General features: G+C 47.9%; 1 protein-coding gene across 2 annotated transcripts in view; it reads left to right on the top strand.

Annotated features, from left to right (window-relative positions):
• The window catches only part of LOC139533579 (thyrotropin-releasing hormone-degrading ectoenzyme-like), a 554,487-nt gene that overhangs the window by 41,610 nt on the left and 489,156 nt on the right, over positions 1-23,721 (top strand). For both annotated transcript variants that reach the window (XM_071331728.1, XM_071331726.1), the window contains exon 3: positions 8,661-8,787. In XM_071331728.1, the coding sequence (XP_071187829.1) occupies positions 8,661-8,787 (127 nt within the window). The remainder of the gene's footprint in view (positions 1-8,660; positions 8,788-23,721) is intronic.

Genomic DNA, 23,721 nt, shown 5'->3' with positions numbered 1-23,721 from the left:
ACTGTCTGCTGTAGAGAGGAGAGGAGCCTGGTACTCCCCTCAGAGATGTACTGTCTGCTGTAGAGAGGAGAGGAGCCTGGTACTCCCCTCAGAGATGTACTGTCTGCTGTAGAGAGGAGAGGACCCTGGTACTCCCCTCAGAGATGTACTGTCTGCTGTAGAGATTAGAGGAGCCTGGTCCTCCCCTCAGAGATGTACTGTCTGCTGTAGAGAGGAGAGGAGCCTGGTCCTCCCCTCAGAGATGTACTGTCTGCTGTAGAGAGGAGAGGAGCCTGGTTCTCCCCTCAGAGATGTACTGTCTGCTGTAGAGAGGAGAGGAGTCTGGTACTCCCCTCAGAGATGTACTGTCTGCTGTAGAGAGGAGAGGAGCCTGGTACTCCCCTCAGAGATGTACTGTCTGCTGTAGAGAGGAGAGGAGCCTGGTTCTCCCCTCAGAGATGTACTGTCTGCTGTAGAGAGGAGAGGAGCCTGGTTCTCCCCTCAGAGATGTACTGTCTACTGTAGAGAGGAGAGGAGTCTGGTTCTCCCCTCAGAGATGTACTGTCTGCTGTAGAGAGGAGAGGAGCCTGGTACTCCCCTCAGAGATGTACTGTCTGCTGTAGAGAGGAGAGGAGCCTGGTTCTCCCCTCAGAGATGTACTGTCTGCTGTAGAGAGGAGAGGAGCCTGGTACTCCCCTCAGAGATGTACTGTCTGCTGTAGAGAGGAGAGGACTATGGTACTCCCCTCAGAGATGTACTGTCTGCTGTAGAGAGGAGAGGAGCCTGGTCCTCCCCTCAGAGATGTACTGTCTGCTGTAGAGAGGAGAGGAGCCTGGTCCTCCCCTCAGAGATGTACTGTCTGCTGTAGAGAGGAGAGGAGCCTGGTCCTCCCCTCAGATATGTACTGTCTGCTGTAGAGAGGAGAGGAGCCTGGTTCTCCCCTCAGAGATGTACTGTCTGCTGTAGAGAGGAGAGGAGCCTGGTTCTCCCCTCAGAGATGTACTGTCTGCTGTAGAGAGGAGAGGAGCCTGGTACTCCCCTCAGAGATGTACTGTCTGCTGTAGAGAGGAGAGGAGCCTGGTACTCCCCTCAGAGATGTACTGTCTGCTGTAGAGAGGAGAGGAGCCTGGTTCTCCCCTCAGATATTTCCTGTCTGCAGAAGAACCAGAGCGGGAGGCTACATGACAACAAGGCTCTTCAGTTATGTAAATGTCCCATTGTGGCTGTTGAAACTTTCACCACACACAAGGCAGGCAGAATTGGAGCATGACCACATTGTGTGTGTGTGTGTTTGGTCTTGTGTGTGTGTTTGGTCTTGTGTGTGTGTGTGCATATTGCAGCCAGCTTTAGATGCAGCCTAAGGAGGTGTTACTACAGCTGAGGCCCAGTGGCGGATTAGACTAAAACCCTGGCGTGTTCACGTGGCAGAAAATAACCGCCTGTTCTGCTCTTTTTCTCCGTCGTACCAACCGCTCGACCGGAGCTTAACCATTGGTCGAGAATTAGCTAAGCAACAATCTTTACATAATTAGAGTGTGACGGAGGACACTTCTCACTGGCCTACTGTAACCTAAAGGGTGTGATGGAGGACACTTGTCAATGTCCTACTGTAACCTAAAGGGTGTGACGGAGGACACTTGTCCATGACCTACTGTAACCTAAAGGGTGTGACGGAGGACACTTCTCACTGGCCTACTGTAACCTAAATGGTGTGATGGAGGACACTTGTCCATGACCTACTGTTACCTAAAGGGTGTGACGGAGGACACTTCTCACTGGCCTACTGTTACCTAAAGGGTGTGACGGAGGACACTTCTCACTGGCCTACTGTTACCTAAAGGGTGTGACGGAGGACACTTCTCACTGGCCTACTGTAACCTAAAGGGTGTGACGGAGGACACTTCTCAGTGGCCTACTGTAACCTAAAGGGTGTGACGGAGGACACTTCTCAGTGGCCTACTGTAACCTAAAGGGTGTGACGGAGGACACTTCTCAGTGGCCTACTGTAACCTAAAGGGTGTGACGGAGGACACTTCTCAGTGGCCTACTGTAACCTAAAGGGTGTGACGGAGGACACTTCTCACTGGCCTACTGTAACCTAAAGGGTGTGACGGAGGACACTTCTCAGTGGCCTACTGTAACCTAAAGGGCGTGACGGAGGACACTTCTCACTGGCCTACTGTAACCTAAAGGGTGTGACGGAGGACACTTCTCACTGGCCTACTGTAACCTAAATGGTGTGATGGAGGACACTTGTCAATGTCCTACTGTTACCTAAAGGGTGTGACGGAGGACACTTGTCAATGACTCTACTGTAACCTAAAGGGTGTGACGGAGGACACTTGTCAATGTCCTACTGTTACCTAAAGGGTGTGACGGAGGACACTTCTGTGTACTACTGTTACCTAAAGGGTGGGACGGAGGACACTTCTGTGGCCTACTGTTACCTAAAGGGTGTGACAGAGGACACTTCTCACTGGCCTACTGTTACCTAAAGGGTGTGACGGAGGACACTTCTCACTGGCCTACTGTTACCTAACGGGTGTGACGGAGGACACTTCTGTGTACTACTGTTACCTAAAGGGTGTGACGGAGGACACTTCTGTGGCCTACTGTTACCTAAAGGGTGTGACGGAAGACACTTCTCAGTGGCCTACTGTAACCTAAAGGGTGTGACGGAGGACACTTCTCACTGGCCAACTGTAACCTAAAGGGTGTGACGGAGGACACTTCTCACTGGCCTACTGTAACCTAAAGGGTGTGACGGAGGACACTTCTCAGTGGCCAACTGTAACCTAAAGGGTGTGACGGAGGACACTTCTCACTGGCCAACTGTAACCTAAAGGGTGTGACGGAGGACACTTCTCAGTGGCCTACTGTAACCTAAAGGGTGTGACGGAGGACACTTCTCACTGGCCTACTGTAACCTAAAGGGTGTGACGGAGGACACTTCTCACTGGCCTACTGTAACCTAAAAGGTGTGACGGAGGACACTTCTCAGTGGCCTACTGTTACCTAAAGGGTGTGACGGAGGACACTTCTCACTGGCCTACTGTAACCTAAAGGGCGTGACGGAGGACACTTCTCACTGGCCTACTGTAACCTAAAGGGCGTGACGGAGGACACTTCTCACTGGCCTACTGTAACCTAAAGGGTGTGACGGAGGACACTTCTCACTGGCCTACTGTAACCTAAAGGGTGTGACGGAGGACACTTCTCACTGGCCTACTGTTACCTAAAGGGTGTGACGGAGGACACTTCTCAATGACTCTACTGTAACCTAAAGGGTGTGACGGAGGACACTTGTCAATGACTCTACTGTAACCTAAAGGTCGTGACGGAGGACACTTGTCAATGAATAACATGGATCATTATCTCCATAGAATAACATGGATCATTATCTCCATAGAATAACATGCATCATTATCTCCATAGAATAACTTGGATCATTATCTCCATAGAATAACATGGATCATTATCTCCATAGAATAACATGCATCATTATCTCCATAGAATAACTTGGATCATTATCTCCATAGAATAACATGGATCATTATCTCCATAGAATAACATGGATCATTATCTCCATAGAATAACATGGATCATTATCTCCATAGACTAACATGGATCATTATCTCCATAGACTAACATGGATCAGTATCTCCATAGAATAACATGGATCATTATCTCCATAGAATAACTTGGATCATTATCGCCATAGAATAACATGGATCGTTATCTCCATAGAATAACTTGGATCATTATCTCCATAGAATAACTTGGATCATTATCTCCATAGAATAACTTGGATCATTATCTCCATATCCATATAATGTTCTATAGGATCCATCATCCATTAGCGTGATGATGATGATGATGATGATGATGATGATGATGAGCTGTCGCGCTTTAACACATTTTCATGTCATTTTGCTTGCGTCCCAAATGGCTCCCTATTCCCTACATAGTGCACTACTTTTTACCAGAACCCTATGGACCCTGGCCAAAAATAGTGCACTATGTAGGGAATAGGGTTCCATTTGGTGCCATGTTGTAATCGCTCAGCCCTGTGGGTGGTGTGATGGTTATAATCACTCAGCCCTGTGGGTGGGGTGATGGTTACTACTGTACTCTATAATACATGTTATAATCACTCAGCCCTGTGGGTGGTGTGATGGTTACTACTGTACTCTATAATACATGTTATAATCACTCAGCCCTGTGGGTGGTGTGATGGTTATAATCACTCAGCCCTGTGGGTGGTGTGATGGTTACTACTGTACTCTATAATACATGTTATAATCACTCAGCCCTGTGGGTGGTGTGATGGTTATAATCACTCAGCCCTGTGGGTGGTGTGATGGTTATAATCACTCAGCCCTGTGGGTGGTGTGATGGTTATAATCACTCAGCCCTGTGGGTGGTGTGATGGTTACTACTGTACTCTATAATACATATTATAATCACTCAGCCCTGTGGGTGGTGTGATGGTTACTACTGTACTCTATAATACATGTTATAATCACTCAGCCCTGTGGGTGGTATGATGGTTACTACTGTACTCTATAATACATGTTATAATCACTCAGCCCTGTGGGTGGTGTGATGGTTATAATCACTCAGCCCTGTGGGTGGTGTGATGGTTACTACTGTACTCTATAATACATGTTATAATCACTCAGCCCTGTGGGTGGTGTGATGGTTACTACTGTACTCTATAATACATGTTATAATCACTCAGCCCTGTGGGTGGTGTGATGGTTACTACTGTACTCTATAATACATGTTATAATCACTCAGCCCTCTGGGTGGTGTGATGGTTATAATCACTCAGCCCTGTGGGTGGTGTGATGGTTACTACTGTACTCTATAATACATGTTATAATCACTCAGCCCTGTGGGTGGTGTGATGGTTACTACTGTACTCTATAATACATGTTATAATCACTCAGCCCTGTGGGTGGTGTGATGGTTATAATCACTCAGCCCTGTGGGTGGTGTGATGGTTACTACTGTACTCTATAATACATGTTATAATCACTCAGCCCTGTGGGTGGTGTGATGGTTACTACTGTACTCTATAATACATGTTATAATCACTCAGCCCTGTGGGTGGTGTGATGGTTATAATCACTCAGCCCTGTGGGTGGTGTGATGGTTACTACTGTACTCTATAATACATGTTATAATCACTCAGCCCTGTGGGTGGTGTGATGGTTATAATCACTCAGCCCTGTGGGTGGTGTGATGGTTACTACTGTACTCTATAATACATGTTATAATCACTCAGCCCTGTTGGTGGTGTGATGGTTATAATCACTCAGCCCTGTGGGTGGTGTGATGGTTACTACTGTACTCTATAATACATGTTATAATCACTCAGCCCTGTGGGTGGTGTGATGGTTACTACTGTACTCTATAATACATGTTATAATCACTCAGCCCTGTTGGTGGTGTGATGGTTATAATCACTCAGCCCTGTGGGTGGTGTGATGGTTATAATCACTCAGCCCTGTGGGTGGTGTGATGGTTACTACTGTACTCTATAATACATGCGCCTGTTTACTGCAGTGACAGGAATTGATGGATCGTCCTCTTGTTTACCATACCAGAGAAACACCACATTACTCAGTGTGTGTTCATCACAGTCAGGCTGTTTTCCCCTCTAGCATTGTGACTCTCTGTCTCACTATAGTGTAGACTGGTAAGACCATCCATTCAGTGTGTGTGTATGCGGTGTGTGTGTGTGTGTGTGTGGTGGTGGGTGAGGTGGGGGGGGGGGGGGGGGGGTATGTGTGTATGTGTGTGTTTCCATGCGTGTGCTCGTGTGGATGGATGTCCACATCGACGGCACCATGCATCGGCCCGTTCCTCGCCGGCGACGCTGAGAGTAGCGATCACTCTTACCACAGGACATACATGTCAAACAAAGTGACAGCTCGCTATTCTCTACCCTCCCTCGCTCTCGATGTCGACATACACATTAAGGAACAACATATAGTTCTATGGTTCTATGTTGATGTTAATGTTAATGTTAACATCATCATCATAGAACTACTTAGAGCCTCCCATGACATCATCATAATAGAACTACTTAGAGCCTCCATGACATCATCATCATAGAACTACTTACAGCCTCCCATGACATCATCGTCATAGAACTACTTAGAGCCTCCATGACATCATTATCATAGAACTACTTAGAGCCTCCATGACATCATCATCATAGAACTACTTAGAGCCTCCCATGACATCATCATCATAGAACTACTTAGAGCCTCCCATGACATCATCATCATAGAACTACTTAGATCCTCCATGACATCATCATCATAGAACTACTTAGAGCCTCCCATGACATCATCATCATAGAACTACTTAGAGCCTCCATGACATCATCATCATAGAACTACTTAGAGCCTCCATGACATCATCAACATAGAACTACTTAGAGCCTCCATGACATCAACATAGAACTACTTAGAGCCTCCATGACATCATCATCATAGAACTACTTAGAGCCTCCATGACATCATTATCATAGAACTACTTAGAGCCTCCATGACATCAACATCATAGAACTACTTAGAGCCTCCATGACATCAACATCATAGAACTACTTAGAGCCTCCATGACATCAACATAGAACTACTTAGAGCCTCCATGACAGCAACATAGAACTACTTAGAGCCTCCATGACATCATCAACATAGAACTACTTAGAGCATGACATCAACATAGAACTACTTAGAGCCTCCATGACATCATCATCATAGAACTACTTAGAGCCTCCATGACATCATTATCATAGAACTACTTAGAGCCTCCATCACATCAACATCATAGAACTACTTAGAGCCTCCATGACATCAACATCATAGAACTACTTAGAGCCTCCATGACAGCAACATAGAACTACTTAGAGCCTCCATGACATCAACATAGAACTACTTAGAGCCTCCATGACATCAACATAGAACTACTTTGAGCCTCCATGACATCATCATCATAGAACTACTTAGAGCCTCCATGACATCATTATCATAGAACTACTTAGAGCCTCCATGACATCAACATCATAGAACTACTTAGAGCCTCCATGACATCAACATCATAGAACTACTTAGAGCCTCCATGACATCAACATAGAACTACTTAGAGCCTCCATGACAGCAACATAGAACTACTTAGAGCCTCCATGACATCATCAACATAGAACTACTTAGAGCATGACATCAACATAGAACTACTTAGAGCCTCCATGACATCATCATCATAGAACTACTTAGAGCCTCCATGACATCATTATCATAGAACTACTTAGAGCCTCCATCACATCAACATCATAGAACTACTTAGAGCCTCCATGACATCAACATCATAGAACTACTTAGAGCCTCCATGACAGCAACATAGAACTACTTAGAGCCTCCATGACATCAACATAGAACTACTTAGAGCCTCCATGACATCAACATAGAACTACTTTGAGCCTCCATGACATCATCATCATAGAACTACTTAGAGCCTCCATGACATCATTATCATAGAACTACTTAGAGCCTCCATGACATCATTATCATAGAACTACTTAGAGCCTCCATGACATCAACATAGAACTACTTAGAGCCTCCATGACATCAACATTGAACTACTTAGAGCCTCCATGACATCATCATCATAGAACTACTTAGAGCCTCCATGACATCAACATAGAACTACTTAGAGCCTCCATGACATCAACATAGAACTACTTAGAGCCTCCATGGGGATTGGAACCGGCGACGTTTCGGTTCCTGTCTCAAACTGCCACCCACATGACCATGGCTCCTACAGGCCTATTGAAGAGTCTAGATGAACTTGTTACCTGAAAGAATTGTTCAAAACACTTACAGTACACACACACAAACACATTCACGCACGCACACACACACACTCACGCTAGGACTCACTCACAAACACACACACACACACAAACACACACAAACACACGCACACACACAGACACTAATGCCGTAGCATTCAATTGCCGCGGGCTCCAGAGACAAGCACAGCAGCTTCAAATCAGCTGAGTGGCAGCAGACATTTAACAGAGTATTCCCTGTGAGGCTGCATGAGGACTAACAAACTAATGAAACAATGTGGACCAAAGGGAATGTGTGGGTGTGTGTGTGTGTGTGCGTGTGTGTGTGTGTGTGTGTGTGTGTGTGTGTGTGTGTGTGTGTGTGTGTGTGTGTGTGTGTGTGTGTGTGTGTGTGTGTGTGTGTGTGTGTGTCGTGTGTGTGTGTGTGTGTGTGTGTGTGTGTGTGTGTGTGTGTGTGTGTGTGTGTGTGTGTGTGTGAACAACAGAACTGAACCAGTGCTTTATTTCCCTCCTCCTTCACATCCTCTCATTCTTTTTGTCTTCCTTCCTTCCTTCCTTCCTTCCTTCCTTCCTTCCTTCCTTCCTTCCTTCCTTCCTTCCTTCCTTCCTTCCTTCCTTCCTTCCTTCCTTCCTTCCTTCCTTCCTTACTGCCTTCCTTCCTTCCTTCCTTCCTTCCTTCCTTCCTTCCTTCTTTCCTTCCTTCCTTCCTTCCTTCCTTCCTTCCTTCCTTCCTTCCTTCCTTCCTCCCTCCCTCCCTCCCTCCCTCCCTTCCTCCCTCCCTCCCTCCCTCCCTCCCTCCCTCCCTCCCTCACTCCAGATCCGGCTGTATGCCAGGCCCAACGCCATCCAGAGCGGAGCGGGTGACTACGCTCTCCACATCACAAAGAGACTCCTCCAGTTCTATGAGGATTACTTCAAAGTCAAATACTCCCTGCCCAAATTAGGTGAGACACGTGGGGCCCGGGGCTAACCTAACTCTGTTCTGTTCTGTACTGCGTGGTTGGAATACTGCTTCTCACCAAGGCACACACACACACACACACACACACACACACACACACACACACACACACACACACACACACACACACACACACACACACACACACACACACACAGCAAGGCTGGTTGTCGATAGTGAGAGGATTTCCTGATTTTCTGAACAGGGGAATCCTGTGTTGCTATGGCTACGTTACTCTGTGGCAGAATGGTAGCCCCTTTAAAGACAGTTTATTCTATGGCTACGTTACTCTGTGGCAGAATGGTAGCCCCTTTAAAGACAGTTTATTCTATGGCTACATTACCCTGTGGCAGAATGGTAGCCCCTTTAAAGACAGTTTATTCTATGGCTACGTTACCCTGTGGCAGAATGGTAGCCCCTTTAAAGACAGTTTATTCTATGGCTACGTTACCCTGTGGCAGAATGGTAGCCCCTTTAAAGACAGTTTATTCTATGGCTACGTTACTCTGTGGCAGAATGGTAGCCCTTTTAAAGACAGTTTATTCTATGGCTACGTTACTCTGTGGCAGAATGGTAGCCCTTTTAAAGACAGTTTATTCTATGGCTACGTTACCCTGTGGCAGAATGGTAGCCCTTTTAAAGACAGTTTATTCTATGGCTACGTTACTCTGTGGCAGAATGGTAGCCCTTTTAAAGACAGTTTATTCTATTGCTACGTTACCCTGTGCAGAATGGTAGCCCTTTTAAAGACAGTTTATTCTATGGCTACGTTACTCTGTGGCAGAATGGTAGCCCTTTTAAAGACAGTTTATTCTATGGCTACGTTACTCTGTGGCAGAATGGTAGCCCTTTTAAAGACAGTTTATTCTATTGCTACGTTACCCTGTGGCAGAATGGTAGCCCTTTTAAAGACAGTTTATTCTATGGCTATGTTACCCTGTGGCAGAATGGTAGCCCTTTTAAAGACAGTTTATTCTATGGCTACGTTACCCTGTGCAGAATGGTAGCCCTTTTAAAGACAGTTTATTCTATGGCTACGTTACCCTGTGGCAGAATGGTAGCCCTTTTAAAGACAGTTTATTCTATTGCTACGTTACTCTGTGGCAGAATGGTAGCCCTTTTAAAGACAGTTTATTCTATGGCTACGTTACCCTGTGGCAGAATGGTAGCCCTTTTAAAGACAGTTTATTCTATGGCTATGTTACCCTGTGGCAGAATGGTAGCCCTTTTAAAGACAGTTTATTCTATGGCTACGTTACCCTGTGGCAGAATGGTAGCCCTTTTAAAGACAGTTTATTCTATGGCTACGTTACTCTGTGGCAGAATGGTAGCCCTTTTAAAGACAGTTTATTCTATGGCTACGTTACTCTGTGGCAGAATGGTAGCCCTTTTAAAGACAGTTTATTCTATGGCTACGTTACCCTGTGGCAGAATGGTATCCCTTTTAAAGACAGTTTATTCTATGGCTACGTTACTCTGTGGCATAATGGTAGCCCTTTTAAAGACGCCACTCTGTGATTGTCAGAATTCAGTAGTGTAATGTTCATTCTAGGGCTGTTAGTTTGTTGGAATCATCGGTTGTGAATTCTCTGTAGTTGATGTGTGTATGGCGGTTTGTGTGTGTGTAGGTCTATTTGTGTGTATGTATATGTGTGTGTGTGTCTCCGTGTGTGTGTATGTGTGTGTGTGTGTGCAGCAGCCGTCGCAGAGTGCATCCTGACATCAGAAGTCTACTCTGTCGGTGTCTCTCTCCATTGGGTTTCTGTCAGTTTGGCGTGTTCATTTAAATATACCCATCAATCTTCCCCAACAGACCCCTTCTCTCCCTCTCTCCCTTTCTCCTTGTCTCCGTCCCTCCCTGACACTCTCCCTCCCTCCTATCCTCTCTCCCGCTCTCTCTCTCCCTCTCAATCCCTCCCTCTTATCTTCCTCCCTCCTTTCCTCTCTCCCTCTCTCTCTCCCCCCCTCTCAATCCCTCCCTCTCTCCCGTCTTCCACTCTCCCTCCCTCCTATCCCTCCTATCCTCTCTCCCGCTCTCTCTCTCCCTCTCTCTCTCCCTCCCTCACAATCCTTCCCTCCCGTCTCCCACTCTCCCTCCCTCTCAATCCCTCCGTCCCGTCTCCCTCCCTATTTTCCTCTCTCCCTTTCTCTCCCTCCCTCTCAATCCCTCCCTCCCGCCAGCTCTCTCCCCACTTATGTGTGCTCTTAAATGCCCTCCCTCCCTCTCTCCCTCGCTGCCTCCCTCCCTCCCCCCCTCGCTGCCTCCCTCCCTCCCCCCCTCGCTGCCTCCCTCCATCCCGGCGGCGCTAGGCTCCATCTGCTAGCTGTGACAGCATGGCGTTGTGCGGAATGGCAAGGCAAGGCTCCACGGGGCTCACTGGAGAACTAACCCAACTGCTTCAGGGCCTCAGAATGTAGTGTACTTTAACACACAGGCATCAGTCTCTGTCTGTCTATAGCATATATTAGGAGACAGAGCTCCTGGTGGTTCCTTTGTTGTTGTCGTTGTTGTTGTTGTTGTTGTACGGTTATGGAAAAGGAGCGTGGGTAAAGTATTTGTCAGGGTGTCATAGCTGCATTGTAAGTGTACATCTTGTCTCTTTGTGGCTGCTGAGATGAGCTTTACAGAACTGGTCGTTGTCATACGTTCATCTCATAAGGACCCAGTTGAATTGGTATTTCCTCTTCTGAAATGTGCTCCCCACTGACTGCTAACATGCCTTTTGTTTGGATCTTCTCCCTACTAATACAGTTTCATAAGTAGTAATGTGATTTAGAGCTGATTACATATGGTTTCATTTAGTCACCTTCCGAAGTCAAGTAAGGATCTATCTATCTATCTATCTATCTATCTATCTATCTATCTATCTATCTATCTATCTATCTATCTATCTATCTATCTATCTATCTATCTATCTATCTATCTATCTATCTATCTATCTATCTATCTATCTATCTATCTATCTATCTATCTATCTATCTATCTATCTATCTATCTATCTATCTATTCAATTCAATTCAATTCAATTCAATTCAATTCAATTCAAGGGGCTTTATTGGCATGGGAAACATGTGTTAACATTGCCAAAGCAAGTGAGGTAGATAACATACAAAAGTGAAATAAACAATAAAAATTAACAGTAAACATTACACCTACAGAAGTTTCAAAACAATAAAGACATTACAAATGTCATATTATATATATACAGTGTTGTAACAATGTACAAATGGTTAAAGCACACAAGTTAAAATAAATAACCATAAATATGGGTTGTATTTACAATGGTGTTTGTTCTTCACTGGTTGCCCTTTTCTTGTGGCAACAGGTCACAAATCTTGCTGCTGTGATGGCACACTGTGGAATTTCACCCAGTAGATATGGGAGTTTATCAAAATTGGATTTGTTTTCGAATTCTTTGTGGATCTGTGTGATCTGAGGGAAATATGTCTCTCTAATATGGTCATACATTGGGCAGGAGGTTAGGAAGTGCAGCTCAGTTTCCACCTCATTTTGTGGGCAGTGTGCACATAGCCTGTCTTCTCTTGAGAGCCATGTCTGCCTACGGCGGCCTTTCTCAATAGCAAGGCTATGCTCACTGAGTCTGTACATAGTCAAAGCTTTCCTTAAGTTTGGGTCAGTCACAGTGGTCAGGTATTCTGCCACTGTGTACTCTCTGTTTAGGGCCAAATAGCATTCTAGTTTGCTCTGTTTTTTTGTTAATTCTTTCCAATGTGTCAAGTAAATATCTTTTTGTTTTCTCATGATTTGGTTGGGTCTAATTGTGCTGTTGTCCTGGGGCTCTGTGGGGTGTGTTTGTGTTTGTGAACGGAGCCCTAGGACCAGCTTGCTTAGGGGACTCTTCTCCAGGTTCATCTCTCTGTAGGTGATGGCTTTGTTATGGAAGGTTTGGGAATCGCTTCCTTTTAGGTGGTTGTAGAATTGAACGGCTCTTTTCTGGATTTTGATAATTAGTGGGTATCGGCCTAATTCTGCTCTGCATGCATTATTTGGTGTTCTACGTTGTACACGGAGGATATTTTTGCAGAATTCTGCATGCAGAGTCTCAATTTGGTGTTTGTCCCATTTTGTGAAGTCTTGGTTGGTGAGCGGACCCCAGACCTCACAACCATAAAGGGCGATGGGCTCTATGACTGATTCAAGTATTTTTAGCCAGATCCTAATTGGTATGTTGAAATTTATGTTCCTTTTGATGGCATAGAATGCCCTTCTTGCCTTGTCTCTCAGATCGTTCACAGCTTTGTGGAAGTTACCTGTGGCGCTGATGTTTAGGCCGAGGTATGTATAGTTTTTTGTGTGCTCTAGGGCAACGGTGTCTAGATGGAATTTGTGGTCTTGGCGACTGGACCTTTTTTGGAACACCATTATTTTGGTCTTACTGCGATTTACTGTCAGGGCCCAGGTCTGACAGAATCTGTGCAGAAGATCTAGGTGCTGCTGTAGGCCCTCCTTGGTTGGTGACAGAAATCTATCAATCTATCTATCTATCTATCTATCTATCTATCTATCTATCTATCTATCTATCTATCTGTCTGTCTGTCTGTCTGTCTGTCTGTCGGTCGGTCGGTCGGTCGGTCGGTCGGTCGGTCGGTCGGTCGGTCGGTCGGTCGGTCGGTCGGTCGGTCGGTCGGTCGGTCGGTCGGTCGGTCGGTCGGTCGGTCGGTCGGTCGGTCGGTCGGTCGGTCGGTCGGTCGGTCGGTCGGTCGGTCGGTCGGTCGGTCGGTCGGTCGGTCGGTCGGTCGGTCGGTCGGTCGGTCGGTCGGTCGGTCGGTCGGTCGGTCGGTCGGTCGGTCGGTCGGTCGGTCGGTCGGTCGGTCGGTCGGTCGGTCGGTCGGTCGGTCGGTCGGTCGGTCGGTCGGTCGGTCGGTCGGTCGGTCGGTCGGTCGGTCGGTCGGTCGGTCGGTCGGTCGGTCGGTCGGTCGGTCGGTCGGTCGGTCGGTCGGTCGGTCGGTCGGTCGGTCGGCTCGGTCGGTCGGTCGGTCGGTCGGTCGGTCGGTCGGTCGGTCGGTCGGTCGGTCGGTCGGTCGGTCGGTCGGTCGGTCGGTCGGTCGGTCGGTCGGTCGGTCGGTGGCGGTCGGTCGGTCGGTCGGTCGGTCGGTCGGTCGGTCGGTCGGTCGGTCGGTCGGTCGGTCGGTCGGTCGGTCGGTCGGTCGGTCGGTCGGTCGGTCGGTCGGTCGGTCGGTCGGTCGGTCGGTCGGTCGGTCGGTCGGTCGGTCGGTCGGTCGGTCGGTCGGTCGGTCGGTCGGTCGGTCGGTCGGTCGGTCGGTCGGTCGGTCGGTCGGTCGGTCGGTCGGTCGGTCGGTCGGTCGGTCGGTCGGTCGGTCGGTCGGTCGGTCGGTCGGTCGGTCGGTCGGTCGGTCGGTCGGTCGGTCGGTCGGTCGGTCGGTCGGTCGGTCGGTCGGTCGGTCGGTCGGTCGGTCGGTCGGTCGGTCGGTCGGTCGGTCGGTCGGTCGGTCGGTCGGTCGGTCGGTCGGTCGGTCGGTCGGTCGGTCGGTCGGTCGGTCGGTCGGTCGGTCGGTCGGTCGGTCGGTCGGTCGGTCGGTCGGTCGGTCGGTCGGTCGGTCGGTCGGTCGGTCGGTCGGTCGGTCGGTCGGTCGGTCGGTCGGTCGGTCGGTCGGTCGGTCGGTCGGTCGGTCGGTCGGTCGGTCGGTCGGTCGGTCGGTCGGTCGGTCGGTCGGTCGGTCGGTCGGTCGGTCGGTCGGTCGGTCGGTCGGTCGGTCGGTCGGTCGGTCGGTCGGTCGGTCGGTCGGTCGGTCGGTCGGTCGGTCGGTCGGTCGGTCGGTCGGTCGGTCGGTCTGTCGGTCGGTCGGTCGGTCGGTCGGTCGGTCTGTCGGTCGGTCGGTCGGTCGGTCGGTCTGTCTGTCTGTCTGTCTGTCTGTCTGTCTGTCTGTCTGTCTGTCTGTCTGTCTGTCTGTCTGTCTGTCTGTCTGTCTGTCTGTCTGTCTGTCTGTCTGTCTGTCTGTCTGTCTGTCTGTCTGTCTGTCTGTCTGTCTGTCTGTCTGTCTGTCTGTATATCTCTAGATCTGTCTGTGTGTCTGGTGACCTCATCTATTGTTCTTCTCTAAGTAAACAACCTAGCCTATTAGAGAATCTGGAGGTGTGGCTTGTTGGAGGCGTGGCCTTGGTCTTTGGCCACCCACGGATTAAATTGTCATGTCAGTCCATGTGTTATGGACAAAGTCTGTTAGTGAAGCCAAAGCCTGTACACTGTCACTTCTACTGTGATAATGACACTGACATACACTCACTGGCCAGTTTATTAGGCACACCACCCTGTTCATGAAAATGGATCGCTCCTATAGGAAGTGAGTCATTTGGCTGTGGTTTGCTATACACAGCAGGCAGACAGACATTGCGACATTCAGTTACTGTTAGATTGGATGTTAGAAGAGACTCAAAGCGTGGTATGATCGTCGGTGCCAGGCGCTGGATCCTCTATCTCATTAACGGCTGCTCTCCTTTTCACGCACGACCGTGTCTAGGGTTTACAGAGAATGGTGCGACCAACAAAACACATCCAATCAGCGGCAATACTGTGGGTGGAAACAGCTTGTTGATGAGAGGTTGAAGGAGAATGGCAACAATCGTGCCAGCTAACAGGTGGGGCCACAAACAGGCAAATAACCGCTCAGTACAACAGTGGTGTGCAGAATGGCATCTCCAAAGCGCACAACTCGTCGGTCCTTGTCACGGATTGGCTATTCCCGCAGACGACCACACTGGGTTCCACTTCTATCAGCTAAAAACAAGAAGCAGCAGCTCTTGTGGGTCATGTTTTCCTGGCTCACGTTAGGTCCCTTGATACCAGTTGAGCAACGATTAAACATTACTGCTGACCGAACCCAACAGAGCCTCTTTGGGATGAGATGGAACGGAGCTGTTGGCAGCGTGAACGTACCGCCGTCCAATCGGCAGCTACTGCCTGATGCCATCGCGTCAGCATGGACCAACATCCCTGTGGAACATTTCTGACACCTTGGGGGGCGACGACCCGGTTGTAGATGGGTGTACCTAATAAACTGTCCACTGAGTGTAAGTGCATGTTGTACCAAAGAGCCTACTAGAGTTCCATTGTTACGACAGTCACCATTTTGTTACATTGGTGTCAGAAGTGGGATGGTGTCCGTGGGGCCATCAGAGAGGTGTGTCGACGTGAGGGACTTGCAATAGAGAAGTGTAGGGACAGGCTCTCCTGAAGGAACGGGGTAATGAAGCAACCTTAACTCAACACCTAGTCACCTTAACCCAACACCTAGCCACCTTAACCCAACACCTAGTCACATTAACCCAACACCTAGTCACCTTTACCCAACACCTAGTCACCTTAACCCAACACCTAGTCACCTTAACCCAACACCTAGCCACCTTAACCCAACACCTAGCCACCTTAACCCAACATCTAGTCACCTTAACCCAACACCTAGTCACCTTAACCCAACACCTAGTCACCTTAACCCAACACCTAGCCACCTTAACCCAACACCTAGTCACCTTAACCCAACACCTAGTCACCTTAACCCAACACCTAGTCACCTTAACCCAACACCTAGTCACCTCATCAAGAGGTTCAGACCGGTAAGGTGTTGGCTTGGCTGCCGCTAGACCGGGGTTCGAGTCCTGGTCGGGCACCCCCCCCCCCCCCCCGAATTTGCTACACTATATTAGGTGTATTACTATATATACCTATATTAATATATACCTATATTAGGTATATTACTGTGTCTCCTCTCTGACAATTCAGGATTGCTTTGTCTGAAATTGCACCCTATTCACCATCTAGTGCACTGCGTAGGGTAGAGAGCTATTTGAGAGACAACTCTGCCCAAAACTAGTGCACTGCGTAGGGATCAGAGTCATTTGAGAGACAACTCTGTTCAAAACTAGTGCACTGTGTAGGGTAGAGAGTCATTTGGGAGACAACTCTGATCATAACTAGTGCACTGCGTAGGGTAGAGAGTCATTTGAGAGACAACTCTGCCCAAAACTAGTGCACTGCGTAGGGTAGAGAGTCATTTGAGAGACAACTCTGTTCAAAACTAGTGCACTGCGTAGGGTAGAGAGTCATTTGGGAGACAACTCTGATCAAAACTAGTGCACTGCGTAGGGTAGAGAGTCATTTGAGAGACAACTCTGCTCAAAACTAGTGCACTGCGTAGGGTAGAGAGCTATTTGGGAGACAACTCTGCCCAAAACTAGTGCACTGCGTAGGGTAGAGAGTCATTTGAGAGACAACTCTGATCATAACTAGTGCACTGCGTAGGGTAGAGAGTCATTTGGGAGACAACTCTGCTCAGAACTAGTGCACTGCGTAGGGTAGAGAGTCATTTGGGAGACAACTCTGATCAAAACTAGTGCACTGCGTAGGGTAGAGAGTCATTTGGGAGACAACTCTGCCCAAAACTAGTGCACTGCGTAGGGATCAGAGCGCCCTGTCAGATTTGCCTCATCACGTCATGGTTCCGGTGTGAAGTGAGGCCTCGGTGAAGACATGTCCTAGATATAATGTGTGTTGTGGTTATATAAAGGCACCATCTGGGTGCTGTGTAGAGACAGCAGTTGGAGGCCCCCAGGACCTAGCAGCTAGGGCCATGCAGCACTGATTCATACGGCCTGCCTACTGACACTCTGTTGAATGCAACCACATAGGATGAAATCACATGGAAAGATGGCCTGCCTGTAGCGCATAGCACCGGAGCACGCTATCACCCTAACACACTAGCACACTAGCATGCTAACACGCTAGCACCCTAACACACTAGCATGCTAACACGCTAACACGCTAACACGCTATCACCCTAACACACTAGCACACTAGCACCCTAACACACTAGCAGACTAGCATGCTAACACGCTAACATGCTAGCACCCGAGCACACTAGCATGTTAAAACACGCTAACACGCTAGCACTCGTACGACACAGCATCTCGAAAACTTCAGAGGAACACGAGGATGATTCTGTTCTTTTTTCTAACTGATTGGGATTGTAGACTGTTCACATAGACCAATCGATCTGTTTTGTTGCCTTTTAAACAATAACGATTATCTTTGAATATCATTTAATTTCCGACGCTCCTACAGAAGCAGGCCTCATGTGAAAGGCTTTTAAAGTGGATTTCCTTTATAAACGATAGGAGAAAGACTTAAATAATAGAGGGACAGATAGTTCCATTGAAAGGGCATTGTGTCGTTGTGAACTAATAATGACAGATAGTTCCATTGAAAGGGCATTGTGTCATTGTGAACTAATAATGACAGATAGTTCCATTGAAAGGGCATTGTGTCGTTGTGAACTAATAATGACAGATAGTTCCATTGAAAGGGCATATAATTCCTATAATGGTAAAGGAAGATAGTTCCTAAAACGGTAAAGGAAGATAGTTCCTACAATGGTAAAGGAAGATAGTTCCTATAATGGTAAAGGAAGATAGTTCCTACAATGGGAAAGGAAGATAGTTCCTACAATGGTAAAGGAAGATAGTTCCTACAATGCTAAAGGAAGATAGTTCCTACAATGGTAAAGGAAGATAGTTCCTACAATGGTAAAGGAAGATAGTTCCTATAATGGTAAAGGAAGATAGTTCCTATAATGGTAAAGGAAGATAGTTCCTATAATGGTAAAGGAAGATAGTTCCTATAATGGTAAAGGAAGATAGTTCCTATAATGGTAAAGGAAGATAGTTCCTACAATGGTAAAGGAAGATAGTTCCTACAATGCTAAAGGAAGATAGTGTCACGTCTGCTCCCGCTCTTCCCCTCCCCCTGGCGCTTGAGGGCGCCAGAATGCCTTGCATCACTCACTCCTGCCATCCATCACGTACACCTGCCTTTCCTCGTCACGCGCATCAGCGTTATTGGACTCACCTGGACTCTCTTATCACCTGTTCATTTCCTCCCCTATATGTGTCAGTTCCCCAGCTCTGTTCCCCGCTTCTGCATTGATTGTTTTCTGTTTGCTAACGCTGTTTATGTCTCGTTCCATGTCCGTTATTTATTAAATGTTACTCCCCGTACCTGCTTCGTCTCTCCAGCGTCATCTTTGTGACAGAATGCAGAAGCCATCACACGAAGCATCGGGGAGTACTGGCGTTCTGGTTGGTATAGTGGCATCGGCTCTGGGTCACCACCGATGGAACCGGGGGTGCCTAGCCTGCTCGTCGTGCTTCCACGCCCTAGCAGGCTCGAGAGGTTTCCTTGCCCCGGTTGGCTCGGATGGCGCCCATCCCACGTCGGGCCTCAGCTGGATCGTCAGTTCTTGTCTGCCCAGCCGGTCCAGGAGTTTTTTGTTTGTTTGTTTTTTGTTTTGTCGGTGACGTCGGGGGTGGATTCTGCCACCGATGGAACCGGGGGTGCCTAAGCCAGCCCGTCGAGCTTTCATGCCCTGGCTGGCTCGAGAGGTTTCATTGCCTCGGTTGGCTCGGTGGCTTCCCATCCCACGTCACACTCCACCGGATCATCGGGTTTCCTCAGCGGGATCGACAGGCGTCTTGACTCAGCCGGATCGTCAGGCTCCCATGCCTCAGCCGGCTCGCCAGGCTCTCACGCTCCTGCGATAGAGAGAGACAGAGAGAGAGAGAGAGATAGAGAGAGAGAGCGAGAGAGAGAGAGAGATACACTTTTTGAAACCTTTTTAAGTGCAATATTTCCTGTTAAACTTGAATAGTTTTTTGTTGTTTTGTGTCTCCTCACTTTTGCTTATTATTTATTTCACTTGCATTGGCAATGTAAACATATGTTTCCCATGCCAATAAAGCCCTTTGAATTGAAATGAGAGAGCGAGAGGAGAGAGGAGAGCGGGGAGAGGAGAGAGGAGAGAGGAGAGAGGAGAGAGGAGAGAAGAGAGAGGAGTGAGGAGAGAAGAGAGAGGAGAGAGGAGAGAGGGGAGAGGAGAGAGGAGAGAGGGGAGAGGAGAGAGGAGAGAAGAGAGAGGAGAGAGGAGAGGGGGGAGAGGAGAGAGGAGAGAGGAGAGAGGAGAGAGGAGAGAAGAGAGAGGAGTGAGGAGAGAAGAGAGAGGAGAGAGGAGAGAGGAGAGAGGGGAGAGGAGAGAGGAGAGAGGAGAGAAGAGAGAGGAGTGAGGAGAGTTAAGAGAGGAGAGAGGAGAGAGGGGAGAGGAGAGAGGAGAGAGGAGAGAGGAGAGAGGAGAGAAGAGAGAGGAGAGAGGAGAGAGGAGAGAGGAGAGAGGAGAGAGGAGAGAGGAGAGAAGAGAGAGGAGTGAGGAGAGAAGAGAGAGGAGAGAGGAGAGAGGGGAGAGGAGAGAGGAGAGAAGAGAGAGGAGAGAGGAGAGAGAGGAGAGAGGAGAGAGGAGAGGGGGGAGAGGAGAGAGGAGAGAGGAGAAAGGAGAGAGGAGAGAGGAGAGAGGAGAGAGGAGAGAGGAGAGAGGAGAGAGGAGAAAGGAGAGAGGAGAGAAGAGAGAGGAGGGAGGGTCATGTGAGGGGGTTCGGTCTTGTATAACGAGTCGTCGTCTTGCGTTTTGAGAAACGACGCCATAAAGTGTATCTGTGTTTGTCCATCACAGCGGACCATTGTTCAGCCCCTCCAATCCTTAAGTAGGCTCTAATTAGAGCAAGTTAATCACCACTGCCATCTCCTTAGAGTGACAAAGCAGAGATGAGGTGTGTGTCCCAAATTGCGCCCTATTCCCTACATAGCCCTATGGGCCCTGGTCAAAAGTAGTGCACTGTGTAGGAAATAGGGTGGCATTTGGTAAGCAGCCCACTTAAACACTGAAACTTCTCTAAGGCTAACTACTGGCTTCGCTTTCACTGTCAGAGGAAGGTAGAATTAGTGGGGAAATGGAAGGCGGGAGGGAAGGAGAGAGGGAGGGAGAGAGATAAAGACGAGAGAGACAGAAACAGAGAGAGCGAGAGTAGTGTGAGAGAGACAGAGAGAGAGGGATAGATTGTGTGGGGAGAGAGAGGTAGAGAAAGAGACAGACAGACAGAGAGAGAGAGAGAGAGAGAGAGAGAGAGAGAGAGAGAGAGAGGGGGGAGGGGAGAGGGTCTCAAAGGGAGTTTTCTACTGTGTTCTCCCCTGCTGTGGAGCTGCCAGTCTGTTAGTGAAGCATCTCTATAAGCATCTCTGTCATTTCCTCTCTCTCTCTCTCTCTCTCTCTCTCTCTCTCTCTCTCTCTCTCTCTCTCTCTCTCTCTCTCTCTCTCTCTCTCTCTGTCTCTCTGTCTCTCTTTCTCTCTCTCTCTCTCTCTCTCTCTCTCTCTCTCTCTCTCTCTCTCTCTCTCTCTCTCTCTCTCTCTCTCTCTCTCTCTCTCTGTCTCTCTCTCTCTCTCTCTCTCTCTCTCTCTCTCTCTCTCTCTCTCTCTCTCTCTCTCTCTCTCTCTCTCTCTCTCTCTCTCTCTCTCTCTCTCTCTCTCTCTCTCTCTCTCTCTCTCTCTCTCTCTCTCTCTCTCTTTGTTCTCTCTAAAGTGCTACCTACCAGGCGTTTTAGAGTCTGTATAATTAAATCAATGATGTATTGAGGATTAGAGAAAGACTTAAATCAACTCATCTCTTTTTAACTATCTCTATCTCTCCTTCTCTAATTCTCTCTCACCTCACAGTGTGAGTCTCTGCTCAGATGCAGAACTGTTTCACCGGTGGTGTAATATGGTAAAATAGTCGGTGCTTAAAAACGCTGATCGCTGTGAGTAAAGAAACATTTGGTGCAAAAGGTGGGTAAACGCTCGCTCAAAATATAACGGCTGGGTAAACGCTCGCGCAAAATATAACGGCTGGGTAAACGCTCGCTCAAAATATAACGTCTGGGTAAACGCTCGCTCAAAATATAACGTCTGGGTAAACGCTCGCTCAAAATATAACGTCTGGGTAAACGCTCGCTCAAAATATAACGTCTGGGTAAACGCTCGCTCAAAATATAACGTCTGGGTAAACGCTCGCTCAAAATATAACGGCTGGGTAAACGCTCGCTCAAAATATAACGGCTGGGTAAACGCTCGCTCAAAATATAACGTCTGGGTAAACGCTCGCTCAAAATATAACGGCTGGGTAAACGCTCGCTCAAAATATAACGGCTGGGTAAATGCTCGCTCAAAATATAACGTCTGGGTAAACGCTGCTCAAAATATAACGGCTGGGTAAACGCTCGCGCAAAATATAACGTCTGGGTAAACGGCGTTTATGTGTGTTTACTCTCCACTGCACACACTGTTCACCAGCGTCTGGATAATGTACTTAGTCATGGATTCAAGCATGTCATTGTTGTAGACCCCTTTCTGTGATGACAATGTACATAATTCTCCATTTATGTTTTGAGCAAGATGACAAGGAAGCACTTTTCACCAAAGTAACTTCCTCATAGATGACACGGAAGCACTTTTCACCAAAGTAACTTCCTCATAGATGACAAGGAAGCACTTTTCACCAAAGTAACTTCCTCATAGATGACAAGGAAGCACTTTTCACCAAAGTAACTTCCTCATAGATGACAAGGAAGCACTTTTCACCAAAGTAACTTCCTCATAGATGACAAGGAAGCACTTTTCACCAAAGTAACTTCCTCATAGATGACAAGGAAGCACTTTTCACCAAAGTAACTTCCTCATAGATGACAAGGAAGCACTTTTCACCAAAGTAACTTCCTCATAGATGACAAGGAAGCACTTTTCACCAAAGTAACTTCCTCATAGATGACAAGGAAGCACTTTTCACCAAAGTAACTTCCTCATAGATGACAAGGAAGCACTTTTCACCAAAGTAACTTCCTCATAAATGACAAGGAAGCACTTTTCACCAAAGTAACTTCCTCATAGATGACAAGGAAGCACTTTTCACCAAAGTAACTTCCTCATAGATGACAAGGAAGCACTTTTCACCAAAGTAACTTCCTCATAGATGACAAGGAAGCACTTTTCACCAAAGTAACTTCCTCATAGATGACAAGGAAGCACTTTTCACCAAAGTAACTTCCTCATAGATGACAAGGAAGCACTTTTCACCAAAGTAACTTCCTCATAGATGACAAGGAAGCACTTTTCACCAAAGTAACTTCCTCATAGATGACAAGGAAGCACTTTTCACCAAAGTAGCTTCCTCATAGATGACAAGGAAGCACTTTCACCAAAGTAACTTCCTCATAGATGACAAGCTTAACAAAGTCTCACTCTGACGGCGCTGTAGAGGATGTCTGCTGTTTTGCGAGTTCCTAACTCGTTGTGGGGACGTCCCGAGTGGCGCAGTGGTCTAGGGCACTGCAGCACAGTGTTCAGAGGCATCACTACAGACCAGGTTCGATCCCAGGCTGTGTCGCAGCCGGCCAAGACTGGGAGACCCATGAGGCGGCGCGCAATTGGGCCGTCGTCGTCGTCCGGGTTAGGGGAGGGTTTGTGTCTCAGTCAAATCTGGGTAAAAGATTGAAAGGAATGTGAGTTTTATTTTGTCATTGCTTCCTTTAAAGTCCAAACCTTGACAGCAGTCTTGCCAGCTAAGACAGACAAGCTAGCTACTCTAATTTGATTGATAGCCTGAAATTGCATTTTAGTAGCGAGTCTTGAGGTTGGGAGATTGGGAACTTATCTGGGCTAAAGCCAACTTCATACAATTGCTAGGTGGCTAGTAGTATTACAGAGAAACTACTAGCCAAGATAGTATGAAACAGGACAAATCTGACGGGCATGTGTCCCTGTGTTCCTATGGACGTGACACCTCTGACTGCCAGGTCTACTGGATCCTGTCTGAAGGGACGGGGGTGACGAGGTGGCCAGGCCAGAGCATCCAAGAGAGGATGACAGAGATGGAGGGAGAGAAGAGGTGAGAGGAGAGGAGGAGTGGATAGGAGAGGAGAGGAGAGGAGAGAGGTTTGGGAGGAGAAGAGGAGTGGAGAGGAGAGGAGAGAGGATTGGTAGGAGAAGAGGTGATTGGAGAAGAGGAGTGGAGAGGAGAGGAGAGGAG

The sequence above is a fragment of the Salvelinus alpinus genome, chromosome 11 (assembly GCF_045679555.1).
Source record: "Salvelinus alpinus chromosome 11, SLU_Salpinus.1, whole genome shotgun sequence".
Taxonomy (NCBI): Eukaryota; Metazoa; Chordata; class Actinopteri; order Salmoniformes; family Salmonidae; genus Salvelinus; species Salvelinus alpinus.
The sequence above is the reverse complement of the archived record's forward strand: the minus strand, read 5'-3'. Positions and strand labels throughout refer to the sequence as shown.